At 41.5% G+C, this 15059-nt stretch overlaps 2 protein-coding genes across 3 annotated transcripts in view; both read right to left on the bottom strand.

Moving 5' to 3' along the window:
- Positions 1–3718, bottom strand: part of LOC311056925 (parvalbumin beta-like) — a 523075-nt gene extending 519357 nt beyond the window's left edge. For both annotated transcript variants that reach the window (XM_084073777.1, XM_084073778.1), the window contains exons 1-3: positions 3623–3718; positions 3368–3500; positions 1965–2074 (exon numbers count right to left, since the gene is read on the bottom strand). In XM_084073777.1, the coding sequence (XP_083929903.1) occupies positions 1965–2074; positions 3368–3500; positions 3623–3683 (304 nt within the window). In that variant the 5' untranslated portion in view covers positions 3684–3718. The remainder of the gene's footprint in view (positions 1–1964; positions 2075–3367; positions 3501–3622) is intronic.
- Positions 3719–6109: 2391 nt separating this feature from the next.
- Positions 6110–13402, bottom strand: LOC311057596 (cornifelin homolog B-like). Its single transcript, XM_084074589.1, has 4 exons — positions 13277–13402; positions 11554–11664; positions 9346–9500; positions 6110–7952 (listed from the first exon to the last, which is right to left on the bottom strand). The coding sequence occupies exons 2-4, from the start codon at positions 11657–11659 to the stop codon at positions 7830–7832; spliced, it is 384 nt and encodes a 127-aa protein (XP_083930715.1). The 5' UTR covers positions 11660–11664; positions 13277–13402; the 3' UTR covers positions 6110–7829.
- Between the last annotated feature and the right edge of the window lie 1657 nt (positions 13403–15059).

Genomic DNA, 15059 nt, shown 5'->3' with positions numbered 1-15059 from the left:
TTACTAAGGTTATGTTTAGGAATAAGGTTAGGTTTAGGTCTGGCCACGCTTAGCTAACTCCACCAAAGGGGGTGGAGTTAGCTGGTTTTGTTGACTCCGGGCTCCACCCCCTTTTGACCTCCAACCTCATTGTGAGCTTGGAGGTCCATTTAGCTGCACTTATCAATAATGAAAAAAACCTCCCAACTCCACTTTTTTTTTTTTTCCATTTTCTGAACATGTTGGAGTTAGCTGGTTTCTGCCCGATAGCAGAAATATTAGTTACGATAGAGCAGTGGTTCGCACTGCTCTTTCATGTTAACTCATTCAATGCCAATGACGTCTTTTGACGGCCATTTTCAGTTGGTTAATTGTGCCAATGACGTCTTTTGACGTCTCCTAAAAAAAAATTTTTTTTTTCAAAATATTTTTTTTAAATTTTTTTTTTTTTTTTTTGTTATTTTTTTTTTATTTTTATCTCAAAGGAACTAGGAGCAAACGATTTTCAAAAACTTATTGCTCCATCCACTTCAATGTTAAAAAGGAAACGGAGAAAAAAAAAACATTTTTCCTCCCATTGTAAACCCTGTATTTCTGAGTGTGCCATGCCACATTCAAACATCAAAAACAAATGTCAACGAGGTCACAATGACCTCGTTGAATTTTGTGAAACCACACCTGAAGTGACTCAGTGATTAGCAACCATCAGGGGATCAATCACACTGAAGACAAACACTCTGTGACCAATTGAAAAGGTAAAATAATAGCCTTTTCCATGGCACAGGGATCAACAGGCTTGAAAAAGCCTGGCACTGAATGAGTTAAAGACCCCAAGAATAGGGCCCGCACACCGTCTGAATCTTGCAAAAAAAATGTAGCTCTTTACTCAACGTTTCGGTCGTGAGACCTTCATCAGGACAGACTATACTAGACTGTATACTAGACTGCAAGATTCAGACGGTGTGCGGGCCCTATTCTTTGTTTTTTGACTTTTGACACCTGTTGCCAACCCCTGAGGTGTTCATCGGCCTCTTTCACAAATGTTATAGACCCCCAAATTGATACATGTTATTGGACCCCTATTTAAGCAGATTTTTTGCCAGGGACAAATAAATCCATAAGAGAAGGTTGTTGTTCTTAGATTAGATATATTACAGAATTATACAACTGTAGTTGAGGAGAGAGAAACGTACAATCTGAATAGCCACTCTGTCACTGGGATAACTTTTAGCAGGTGAAGTAGTGAAATGAACCCCTTATTTTGGGAATGTCATGATTGTTAGTGGTGTTTTCTTAGCTGATGTCACCAAGCTTGTGGAGCACCTATGTATGCCATTTTTGACAAAGTATAACACAGGGCAGGTGTGGGCAACTTTGATGATGGAGAGGGCCACTATATTTCCACACTCACTCCAGAGAGCCACATTGCATATACTGTCGGGCAGACACCTCTTATCTCTGTATTGTAACTTTTTTCTTAAATGAATGCCGTACTTCGCCATTCTATGTCACACAAAAGTAGCAAAAATAGCCGATCTACAAGCTTGAGCATGTAAATCTGCTATTTTTGCTATTTACTGAAATGTCATTTTTTAAATTTAATTTCAAATGCATTTAGTTATACTTATGTTAACTGTATGAACTTAAATACAAATACATTGGACGTAAAAAAAACAGGGGGTCTACCAAGGGCCTATGGGTACTTTAACTGTACTGGAGACAGAGTAATTTCAATTTTCAGTACTTTTACTTCTGCTCCACTACATCTCAGAGGCAAATATTATACTTATAGATCTGCTATTTTAAAAATATTTTTAGACATTTTGATACGAATACTTTTGTACTTTTACTCAAGTACGTTTTTAATTCCGGACTTTTACTTGTAACAGAGTACTTCAACATTGCAGTATTGATGTGGCTTAAGTAGAGACAGTACATTTGAGGGGTTCCATGACATGAGGAAGTTTGAGAAGAAAGAACCGTACCATCAATGCTGATTTGGCCATCGCCGTCGGCGTCACCGGCTTTGAGGAAGGTCTTGGTCTCGGCGTCGGTGAGAGTGCGCGCACCTTTGTTGAAATTCAGCAGGAACAGCCTGGAGGGCACACGGAAAAACGACAACAAATAGTTGAAACACGATATAGAGTCAAAACAAGCAGTTGAGTTATGTGCAATTCCCATGTTATGCACAAATACGCATGGGATACGGTGAGTATTTTGAACGGTAACAGGATAGGTGGGCAGTCACCAAGGGAGAGTGGGCACCTCAGTGTTAAATTGGCTATTTTTTTCAAAATGTAAAAATATTTGGAATTATATTTGGAAAATGTTTTAACTATTTGTCCGCCTGATTCTGCTAAGGCGTAGCCTGCCACTGACGAGGTGACACGTTTTTTTCTTTTTATGGTGGGGGGGGGCAGGGACGTGTACAGATAGACTCTAGGTGGTGCTAGAGCACCTGCCCTTTGCCCTCTTGACCAGAAGTGCCCTTTTGAAAAAAAGAAGAAAAATACTTTTTTTTCTCCTTCAGTTTACAGCAGGGGTCTTCAACAGGGGGTCCGGGACCCCTAGGGGGTCCTCAGAGTTACTACAGGGGGTCCGCCAAATCTTTATGTGATATGATTTTTCTTTCTACCATAACCACTCTAAACCTAGCATCCGTTTTCTGAGGAGAACTTTAGAGGTATAGGTGTAGAGGGAAAAAAGAGCAGACACAAGTAAACAAAAAATTATAATTTACTTGAGCACCTGCCCCTCAAAATGTCTGTGCACGCCACTGGGGGGGGTTGTGAATCACGTATTCACAACAAAAAAAAAAGGTAGTTTCCTTTCACGTTAAAGGATTTATAAAAATAAAAATGTCTCGGTTTCTGTTGTTTTTGGCAAAAACAAACCACATTCAACTGGACATAGCTCTGGAAAGGAGGATCACGACCAGACACATTTCTTTTTTCTATCTCCGCGAGGACGGAAGTCACAGAGAATATTCCATGATTTTTCCAAGGTACAGTAAAATAGCTCGTTTTAGCTGGCAGCAGTGGCACACCATTACACTATTACTCTGGCAGTCAAAGAGTTAAAGTAAAGTATACATGATTAGAACATGCTTAAACATTCGACAAGGTCTATTATTTCTGCAATTGCTACAGATTGCTACAAAACCTATATATCCAGTCATTTTGGGCCATAAACAAGAAGTTGAAGGAAACATTTGTGGAAAAATACTGTGCGTATTTTTAACCACACTGTAGCTTGCCGACAAGGACTGATCTTCAAGCCGACAGCTTGAAGATCGGTTCTGGTCGGCAATCGCCACCGAGTGTAACAGACTTAGCTCAGTGGTGACTGGTGCGTTTTGTCCTGTCCGTTTAGAAAAAGGGTGCATTACTTGAGCTCGTCCTCCTCAAGAAAGCCGCTGGCGTCCTGGTCAATGATGGAGAAAACTTTCTTCACATCAGCATCCGTCTTGCCCGTCAGACCCACGGCGGCGAAGAACTTCTTGTGGTTGAACGAATCAGCGGCTGAAATGACGCACATGACCCACCGGTTACACAGCAGATGAGATGCTTATTATACCCAAAGGATACTAAGCTAACACATGATTTGAGGATCGTTTGGTGAATGAAGGATTAACTCGGGTTACCTTTGCATCCGTCCAGGGCTGCAGTGATGGCTGCATCAGTAAGGACACCGGAGAAGGCCATTTTTATCTGAGGAAAGTGACAATTATAGAGGATAATTTATCGGGGTAAAAACACTGGGTAGGCTAAATGAATTTCCTAGCCTAATGCATTAGGCTGTACATTTTGGAATCTTACCAATTACGAGGCTACTTACAATCATTTATCTTTCATTTCAAATTCATTATGTTAAGATAAAGGTAGGGGTAAGTGATTTACTTTGGTTAAAATAAGTGTTAAATAGCTCTGTATTCTGTTACTCATTGCTATAGAGTGTTTGTTCAGTAAAAGGAGTCTCTCCAGCTCTTTATTAAACAGAAAATGAATTTTCAGTGCTCTCTCCTGATTGGCTTACATTTTGTCACCTACCTGATAATGTAGTATAGTTTACTAAAGAGCTGGAGAGACCCCTGTGACCGAACAAACGCTCTATAGCAATGATTACTATCAGAATACTTTAACAAAAAAAAAACATTTTTACCAAAAAATATCACTTACCCTACCTTTAAATGCATCATCATCGCCATCTATTAACTTAGTCTGTTTAAGGCATCACTTCCACAATAATTCGCTCGCGCTTTAAAATGTTGAAAATAATGTTTTCAATAAACGATTACATTCCAAAGAAGCCCATAACAATAAACGCAAATGAATCCACTGTATAGAGCTATGTGAGAACTTTACAGCCTATCGCATATCATTCCAAAGTCCCATTGGAGAAGCTGAGACAGGCAGCTACCTCCCTCCTGTGATCCATTCCTCCTCCTCGTAAATCTCTGCCTGTCTCCCCATAAAGCACGAGCCAAACCCATTATTTGCATCGGATCTTTCCAAAGTCATCTTTCAGAAGCCATATAAAAAAACGCTACATTTTCTGCGAGGTGTCGGAGCCTGATACTGCTGCCAGTGGTCCCCGGTGCATGGCTGGCTGGCTGACTGGCTGGCTTAACGCGTCCTTCCTTCAAAACTCACCTCTTGTGTGTTTGTACAGCGATGGATGACACAGGGTAGACTTGGAGTCGACTGCAGTGATCCTCCACGGTGATCCCGGTGACTTTTTATACTTTTTCAGTCCATCGACATTTGAGGCATGAGCTTAGCTGACACCACACCGCCTGAGAGACAAGAGAGAGGGGGTGGCGAAAATGTGTCCAATAGACAGACAGAGACGGGTCTATTTTGGGTTTCCGAAATTAAATCACTTAAACGGCGAAAAAAAAGCAAAAAAACGTCTTCAATATCCTCCCAATACACTGCTGATGACTGTGAATTGGACTGAGAGAGCTTGACACTTCAATTCCCCCGTGGATGAAGAGAACAGCATGCAGCATTTACTTCTGAATGAGACCGTTTGCTTGGTATGTAGTTGCTTTTCCTAATAAACCTTTTTTTGAGTGAGTTCTTTATACCGTCATTATTTTACAGTTGAACCACATTTCGACCATGTTTGCGATGTCAGAAACATCTTTCCTTTGAAGTCGAATTATTTATTGAGAAAATGTAACACTTTAATGTCTGGAAATGTATAATTATTTTCAATAAAAATGGTTTAAATGACAAATGTCAAATAGAAGCACGTTGTAATACTGACACTCTCCTGAAGGGGGCAGCACTGCCCTTCCGGAGGGCTGGGCAATATATTGATATTATATCGATATCGTGATATGAGACTTTATTGGGATTTTGAATATCGTAATAACATGATGGGCCATAAGTGTTTCCTGCTTTTAATCACCAAATCTCCAAAAATAATGAACACCTGACCTCACCTGACACCAACATCCATATACAGTAAAGCCAACACTCTCAATCAACACGGCCACGTTCTCTGGCGGGACGTTTTGCGCGGAGATAATGTGCAGAACCGTTTCCACCAACAGCTTTTTCAGAGCGCACTTTACGTTGTGCGCTTGAGAAAGCAGCCTAATAGATGTGAAACCTTGTCATATTTAAAATCATATCAACATACAGTACATAGCCTAACTGATTACTGTTACTGTATAGCCTAACTGATAACATAGCCTAACTGATTGCCCATACATTGGCAACTGGCGGCCCGAGGCCGGGGCCCTTCACTTAATGCGGCCCCACAGGTTAATATTGGAATACTGTCCTGACATATTATTGATTTCAGCTGTTACAATTCCACCATGCAGACATGACCCGCTAGACCAGGGGTGATTATTGTCCATCCTAAATCATAGAATTTAGCTTTAGAGTTTGTTGGAACGACAGGCTTTGTTGGGACCTTCGGTGGTGTGTGTGTGTGTGTGTGTGTGTGTGTGTGTGTGTGTGTGTGTGTGTGTGTGTGCGTGCGTGCGTGCGCGTGCGTGCGTGCGTGCGTGCGTATGTGTGTGTGTTTGTGTGTGTGTGTGTGTGTTTGTGAGTGCGTGAAAAATGTCACATAAAGTGGGAGAATTTGTCAATAGAACAACAAGGAAATCATAGCGAATAGTGCAAAAATGTAGCTTTACTAGAATTCATATATAAAGTTATACAAAATAGGATACAACGCATTAATTACAATGGTTACCAATCTATGGATGCATACACATTGACCTGCTCATGAGTTAGGTATTGTCTGTACTGTATATTCATACAATTTATTACATAAATCTTAATAAGTATATGCATTCAAGTTACTGTGGTTGTTCTTGAGTTGTTTATTAATAAAACGGAAGAAGAAGAAGAGGAAGAAGTAGAAGATGAAAAAGAAGAAGAAGAAGAAAAAGAAGAAGAAGAAGAAGAAGAAGAAGAAGAAGGTTCCCTGGTTAGACGTAGTGCGTGGAAGGAACACGTTATTCCAACCAGTTCCTTTTCCCCTCCATCAGGCGCCCCGGTGCCCCTGTTACTGAACAAACACTCTATATAGAATAGGAATATTGAGATGTTTAACACTTATTTTAACAACAACAAAAATCCCCTTCATATGAAGTTTGAGTACAATAAATGACATTGTTCCTATATATTATAGTTGCCTCCAGAGGCAAACCAAAATATTTAGCAGGTCACACATCTGGTTTTGTGGCTAAAACATTGACATGTTCAAGACATGTCATGGTATGTTTTTGTCTTTAAAACCTTGAAAAACACGTTTTCATTGTAACATCGATAAATAGGGACATAAAGTATATACTAGGTTGGTTCCATTGATCCAAGCCGGAACACAATCGATTGATTGATCATTAAAATAAACATGCTCTGAAAATACACGCGGCCCACCCATCTGACCCCTTAAAACTTAAAGGAGAATTCCGCCCGACGTTTTTCTTACCTTATATATGATATTATGATATCCTAGGACGAGTGGTAGAGTAGAAAAAACTCATAACTCCACCCGGAGTCGACCGCGGCTAAAGACCAGAGCCTATGGGACTTACGTTTTTAGCTGCGGTCGACTCGGGATGGAGTTTTTCTACTGTACCACTCGTCCTAGGATATCATGATATCATATATAAGGTAAGAAAAACGTCTGGCGGAATTCTCCCTTAAGTGGTCCGGTGGTTGGGCCGCGAAGGCTTTCAAGATTTTCAAGTGGGCCCTGATCCAGGAAAGGCTGGGAACGGCTGGCTTAAAACATTTAAAGGAATTAACTTCACCCAAAAAACGACGTAGGCTATTTTCTATCAATTGCTCACGCCACAAAGCCTTGAATACATGGAGATTGTTTTGTTTTTGTCGCATACCTGAGCCTATAACCCAATATTTGACTAATTTAAGTTAAATCATTTTCACTTTCAGTTTCTACTCACCCAGATCCGGAAATAAAGCCATCCGAAGATTTCCGCCTCCGTCCATTTCCTGTTTAGCGTTTTCATGAAAACGGCTCTATCTTGAGCGAATTTCGCGAGACACACTATTTTGAACGTGCTTCTGCAAGAGAAGGGGCCGTCGCGGTTGGATTGTTTTTTTTCTCTGGGTTACGCACACTGATACCGGGTGTGTTTACAAACAGCCGCATCATTTTGGATATACATTTTCTGTGGCCAGTTGAAATAGGTAAGAAAAGCGTGCATTTTTGGTGAGATATGGTATATTCACATGTTACAGCAAATATTGAATTATTGGCTCAGGAATGTAGGAAATAGAAAAACAATCTCTCATGTATCTCATGTATTGAAGGCTTCATAGAAAATAAGTCATTTATTTTTCGGTGATGCCATTTGCTGCTCAGACGTTCTTGGAGCTGACGAGGACGATGGGGATGTGTCGTCTCTTCATCTCTCGCTTCATCTGGCACCAGGAGCACGGCGTGCAGCACGAGGCGTAGACACAGTCTCTGCACATAGTATCCTGCACACAACACCAGGGGTGGGGAAAAAGTACTCACATTTTGTACTTCAGTAAAAGTATCAATACTGCGATGTAGAAATACTCTGTTACATGTAAGTCCATTAAAAATGTACGTGAGTAAAAGTACAAAGGTATTGGCATCAAAATGTTCGTAAAGTACCAAAAGTAAAAGTACTCGTTACGCTGAATGTCCTATTTCTCGAGTGTTCAAAATGAACACAAATCTTTTGAAAATAGACGATCTACAAGCTAACAATGCGTCGCGACGCATTGTAAGCTCGTATAGATCGGCTACTTTCACATGGCTGAAATGTATATAAGGCTGAAGTGCTTAATGTATGTCACAAGTCAAGACAGGCAAGTCAAAAGTAAGGTCCAACTTTTTGTTTCAAGTCCTATAAGCTTGCTTGGAATGTATCAAGTGACTTGAAAAGACTTGAAGTCTCAAGTCAAGAGAGGGATGAAGTCAAGTCACGAGTCATTAGTGTTGAAGTCCAAGTCGAGACCAAGTATTGTAAGTTATTGGTCTAGTAATTCTAAATGTCCAAAGTCATCAAATTTCTCAAGTCTCAAGTCCAAGTCTGGAGTCCACACTTCTGAAACATAGTACATACTGTAGTACATGTCCAGGGGTCATCAATATGTCCATACACGGACACATGTGTCCTTGGAAAGATTTGTCCTTGTCCGTGGCAAATTGTTTGTACATAACATTATAATGCTCTTATTTTGATCATAAGTCTCCAGGTTTTCTTCAGAATATGTACGACACTGATTATACGACACTATGGCACATTAGGAGTACAGTGGTTCTCAAACTTTTTATTTTCAAGGACCCCCATAACTCTGAGAGTGTAAAAATGTTACAAAAATCTACACTCTCAGAGTTTTAGACCTATAATGGTTCAAGCCACCTTCAAGCTAACCCAAAGGTTGAGGTCCACAGCACTGGTAGCATACATTGCGACTTAGTAGAGTTGGCTTTCAACTCCATAAAACCGTCTTTGTTTGGTGAGTAGCGAAAGTGTATTTACAATTTTTACTGCAGACAAGACGGACTACGTTTACCAGCAGGCCTTTAGTGCAGTGGGATTCTTCAACTGCAGTTTTATTGTCACATCACAGGTTGAAATATAATAGGGTGTGTGTGTCTGTATGTGCGTGCGTGCGTGCGTGAGTGAGTGCGTGTTTGTGAGTATGTGTGTGACAGACAGACAGACAGACAGACAGACAGACAGACAGACAGACAGACAGACAGACAGACAGACAAACAGACAGACAGACAGAGACAGAGGCAGAGGCAGAGGGCAGACAGACAGACAGACAGACAGACAGACAGACAGACAGACAGACAGACAGACAGACAGACAGACAGACAGACAGACAGACTCACCTTGATGCCGTAGCGTTGCCTCATGGACACTCTCATTGACATGGTGATTGGACGGACAAAGCCACAGATGTCCAGCAGAGGGAGACAAAGACACTGTCCGTAGCTCTTGGTGAGGGTGCAGGCATAGCAGGGACAGCACCAGAACCCAAAACAACCTGGTTGGAACAGTGCAGGCTATGAATAAACTGTAGAATGAACTAATACTGCCCTGCCAAGGCAAAGTGCAGTAACTACGAAAAAAAAAAAAACACTGAAAAATGGGTTTTAAAGTGATTCAACTGGTCAGCCAAATGAGATATCGCCATATCCTATTATACATTAGAGATAAGTCCCGTCTTCCGTCATCATTCACTCATTCACTCATTGTTTCGCACTAAACACAACAACAACATATCACATGTCACTAACAACACAAGCCACAACGTGCGCGATTCATTTACGGGTGGCGTAGGCTACTTTTAATTGCTCACCACACATTTGCCTCCTCGGAGCAATTAATTGCGACCATCACAAACTGACAACATTACGGGTACACCATTTTGTTCCCTTTAGCGTGAGCACCGACCACCGCCGAGCGAAACCGAAGCACTGCGAGCCAACACAACGCAGCCGCCATTGAAATCTCCCCACAACAACACACGCGACCACTTCGCTTCAACCCGTGCCGTTGCTTTCACTTTGGTCATGTCTCACATGACCAAAGTCACACCACACCACACTCACGGTAATATGTCCGTCATTCACGTGCCATGTACATCCCAAAGACAACATTATCAACAACGCTAGTCTACACGGAAAGTCTTTAGAGAGACACCACAGGCTGCACAGCCTCTTGTCTGCAGTAAAAAAAAAATACACTTTCGCTACTCACCAAACAAAGACGGTTTTATGGAGTTGAAAGTCAACTCTACTAAGTGGGAACACTCTGAGCCTCCCACCTCATATTAATATTTAACATTTTGGCCAAAAAGTGTATTTTAGACGAGAGGTGGGGGGCTCAAGGTGTTCCCACTTAGTAGAGTTGGCTTTCAACTCCATAAAACCGTCTTTGTTTTGGCTGTGCAGCCTGTGGTGCATGCGCAAGGCTCGAAAGTCCCTGGAAACTCCTTCTAGACTATGGACCAGAGCTCCCCCCATTTTTGTTTATTTATTTGTTTATTTTTTTCATTTCCTGAAAAATGAACATTTTGGAGTTAGCTGGTTCCTGCCGGACAGCAGAGATATTGTATTGTACATGAATTGGGCTTTTTGTGTTATCCTTTGATCATAACGCTGTTGACTGTACTACAGATGTGCCATTTCAAAACTTCACATGTCCTGCCATCGCCAAGACAGTACATTTTCAGGGGATTCCCAGGGCAATAAGAGGGACAAAGAAGGGCATTTAAAATGCTGAGTTGTTTTGATGATCACTGCTTTTATGATGCTAATTAATTTGAGCAACTGGCCAAGGACCTCTTCAAATCACCTTTCGCCTCATTATGAGTCTGACACCTTCTGCAACACACATTCTTTTGTTCTCATGTATATGGTTGTCTGTTGAAGGGAAAAACGGGGGTGTGTAGTGACAACTTCTTTTCAGGGGCAAAACAGTGCCTTTTTAAGGGCAGAACAGGGAGGAAAAAATGCATTTTCAGTGCCCTTTCAGGGAAAGAACAGTAACGTGTGAAGTTTTGAAGTGGCACATCTGTACATGTACTGTTCACAAAGGTGTTGATAAAATATTCAATCAATCAATCAATCAATCAATCAATCAATCAATCAAAACATCTCTGCTGTCGGGCAGAAACCAGCTAACTCCAAAATGTTCATTTTTCAGGAAATTACTAAAACAAAACAAAAAGTGGAGTTAGGAGGTTTTGTTCATCATTGATAAGAACAGCTGAATGGACCTCCAAGCTCCCAATGAAGTTGGAGGTCAAAAGGGGGTGGACCCTGGAGTCAGCTAAACCAGCTAACTCCACCCCCCTTTGGTGGACTTTTAGCAGAAAGTTTGAGGATCCAATGGAGTTAGCTGCTTTTGTCAGAAGCACTTTTTAATGCTTTTCATAGGTTCAATATATTTTTTTTACCAACACACAGACGTAAAGGGTGTTCAATAGCACTGATTTATGGAAAAAAAAATACAAAAGTGGAAAAATGGAGTTAGCTGGTTTCTGGCGGACAGCAACGAAATATAAATGTAGATGTAAATATATAGCATCTTACAGTCAGCCATGTCATCACAGCAGTCACAGATCCCAGAGCCCCAGTCGTTGGACTCAGTGGACTCCAGCACCGGCTGAGGCTGTCTGATCTCCAGTTTAGAGCTCATCCTGACTGAACACACCCAAGCACTACAGTTACGTAACGATTACTAAAGGGGAGATGTGTGCACAAACACGAATTTCACCCACATGTAATCCTGTGACGTGACAATAAAGATTCTGATTCTGAGGTATAAGTCCGTAGAAGTCCGGAAAATCTACTTGAGTGAAAGTGCAAAAGTATTGGTATCAAAACGTACTTAAAGTACCAAAAGTGGAAAGTACTCATTGTGCAGAATGTCCCATTTCAAGCTTGTAGATCTGCTATTTTCAAATGGCCGAAATGTATATAGGGCTGAAGTGGTTAATGTATGTTTTGTAATAATAATCTAAATCTACAAAGTATTCTAGTAAAGTAAAAGTTTCAAATAATTGTAGTGTAGTAAAAGTACAATATTTGCCTCTGAGATGTAGTGGAGTAGAAGTAAAAGTACTGAAAATTGGAAATACTCTAGTAGAGTAAAAGTACCTCATAATTGTACTTAAGTACAGTATACAGTATGTACGTGTGAATACAGTACAGGGTTTGATTTGTATCTATCAAGCAATCAATCAATTAATCAATCAATCAATCAAACAAACAAACAATCGTAACCACATAAGCCCTACAGTACTAGGCCTATATACTTCTTTGTATGATGCTCTGGTTAATGTGGTTAACACAAACATGTGTAATGAAATAGTTAAAATGGGCTCTTATCAAACATAGATGTCAAACACATCAGACAGTCTACATTTCCCAAGAGGAAATACATATGTAATCAGTGGTGGAAAAAGTACTCACATTTTGCTCTTAAGTAAAAGTATCAATACTGCGATGTAAAAATACTTTACAAGTAAAAGTCCAGAATTAAAAATTAAAAAAAAATTAAAAAGTATTGACATCAAAATGTACTTAAAGTACCAAAAGTAAAAGTACTACTCATTATGCAGAATGTCCTATTTCACGAGTGTTCAAAATGTATAAAAATATTTTGAAAATAGCAGATCTACCAGCTCACAATGCGTCACATCACAACGCATTGTGAGCTTGTAGATCTGCTATTTTCAAATAGCAGATCTAAATATATATATAGAGCTGAAGTGGTTAATGTATGTTTCGTGATAATAATCAAAATCTACAAAGTAACTAAAGTTTTCAAATACTTGTAGTGGAGTAAAAGTAGAATATTTGTCTCTGAGATGTAGTGGAGTAGAAGTAAAAGTATTGAAAAATAGAAATACTCCAGTTATAAAAATACCTCAAAATTGTACAGTACTTAAGTAAATGTAGCTACTTTACACCACTGTGTGTAATTCAGTCATGACCAGAAGCAGAGATAAAACATATCCCCACCGGGAATAACAATGAATGACCAACAGGGGGGATATCAAAAGCAGAGGCATGTATTAATGCCCCCCCCCCCCCTCCATCCCCCAAAACAAAACCAACCCTGTGAATACCTCATTACAATTATACAACATAATATAGTTAAATGAAGTGTACAGTGCATTATCTCAGACTACGATTATCACCAGAATTATCACCAGATGTCAGGAAACAACATAATATACATATGACTATTATGAGCATTTATTACGTTTAATACACAAACATACATCAGGAGAAAGGACGGTGATCTTACCTGCTTGAGCAGCTGTGTGTGTGTGTGTGTGTGTGTGTGTGTGTGTGTGTGTGCGTGCGTGCGTGCGTGCGTGCGTGCGTGCGTGCGTGCGTGCGTGAGAGAGAGAGAGAGAGAGAGAGCGACCGAGAGACAGATTGAGAGACAGATCAAGAGAGAGAGACCGAGAGAGAGAGAGAGAGAGAGAGAGAGAGAGAGAGAGAGAGAGAGAGAGAGAGAGAGAGAGAGAGAGAGAGAGAGAGAGAGAGAGAGAGAGAGAGAGAGAGAGAATTCTATAATTGATTCTCTCTGTACGTCACCTGACGCACTACAATTATGTGCTTTACCTTTGAGGGGAGGTGAAAGTTAATAGAAGAATACACCTTCCTCTGAGCCAGCCCGACCAGTTTGTCCTGCCTTCCTCTGACGTCACGTAGGGATTATTAAATGTTATTCATTAAAACATCCACGACAGAAAAGAAAATAAGGCGAGGCTGTGACATAAACACAACTTCATATGACTCACTACTCTTAGTAATGCACACCATGTTCCACCGCAGTCTGAAAAGGTATATCCTCACACTCTACCACACCCCCTAGCACTCACCTCTTCACTCTACCTCACCTCTTAGCTCTCACCTCTTCACTCTACCTCACCCCCTAGCACTCACCTCTTCACTCACCCCCTAGCACTCACCTCTTCACTCCACCTCACCCCCTAGCACTCACCTCTTCACTCCACCTCACCCCCTAGCACTCACCTCTTCAGACTCCACCTCACCCCCTAGCACTCACCTCTTCACTCCACCTCACCCCCTAGCACTCAACTCTTCACTCTACCTCTCCCTCTAGCACTCACTTCTTCACTCACCCCCTAGCACTCACCTCTTCAATCACCCCCTAGCACTCACCTCTTCACTCTACCTCACCCCCTAGCACTCACCTCTTCTCTCTACCTCACCCCCTAGCACTCACCTCTTCAATCACCCCCTAGCACTCACCTCTTCACTCTACCTCACCCCCTAGCACTCACCTCTTCTCTCTACCTCACTCCCTAGCACTCACCTCTTCACTCTACCTCACCCCTAGCACTCACCTCTTCAGACTCCACCTCACCCCTAGCACTCTCCTCTTCTCTCTACCTCACTCCCTAGCACTCACCTCTTCTCTCTACCTCACTCCCTAGCACTCACCTCTTTACTCTACCTCACCCCCTAGCATTCACCTCTTTACTCTACCTCACCCACTAGCACTCACCTCTTCACTCTGCCTCACCTCCTAGCACTCACCTCTTTACTCTACCTCACCCCCTAGCACTCACCTCTTCACTCTACCTCACCCCCTAGCACTCACCTCTTCACTCTACCTCACCCCCTAGCACTCACCTCTTTACTCTACCACACCCCCTAGCACTCACCTCTTCAGACTTTACCTCACCCCCTAGCACTCACCTAAATCAGTGGTTCTCAAACATTTTTGTGCCAAGGACCCCCAAAATGATTTGTATTTGCCCGTGGACCCCCCATCTGAAAATGTTTTGTGCTAGGGAATTCAAAATGATGAACACTTTTCAAAAATGTTCAAACATAGCAGATGTACAAGCTTGTATATCTGCTATTTGTGAGAACCACTGTCTTCTGAAAAACTTGCTAGATAACTCAAATCTAAAATGACACAGGCGCTTTCTCGGTTTTATTGGGTTAACCAGTTGAACCCTAAGGTTCACAGGGCTAACCCCCAGAGCCATATAAGAGAGAGTCGCGTCACACTTTGATCTCGCCGCAAAGCATGCCGCTATGGGCTGTAG

This window comes from Gymnoscopelus microlampas (genome assembly GCF_963454915.1).
Source record: "Gymnoscopelus microlampas genome assembly, chromosome: 12".
Classification (NCBI taxonomy): domain Eukaryota; kingdom Metazoa; phylum Chordata; class Actinopteri; order Myctophiformes; family Myctophidae; genus Gymnoscopelus; species Gymnoscopelus microlampas.
The sequence above is the reverse complement of the archived record's forward strand: the minus strand, read 5'-3'. Positions and strand labels throughout refer to the sequence as shown.

Coding starts and splice junctions, on each gene's coding strand:
- LOC311057596 (XM_084074589.1), bottom strand. CDS start 11,659: ATGAGCTCTAAACTGGAGATCAGACAGCCTCAGCCGGTGCTGGAGTCC. Junction 9,501..11,553: donor CTGTGATGACATGGCTGACT/GTAAGATGCTAT, acceptor TGTTCCAACCAG/GTTGTTTTGGGTTCTGGTGC. Junction 7,953..9,345: donor GGCAACGCTACGGCATCAAG/GTGAGTCTGTCT, acceptor TGTTGTGTGCAG/GATACTATGTGCAGAGACTG.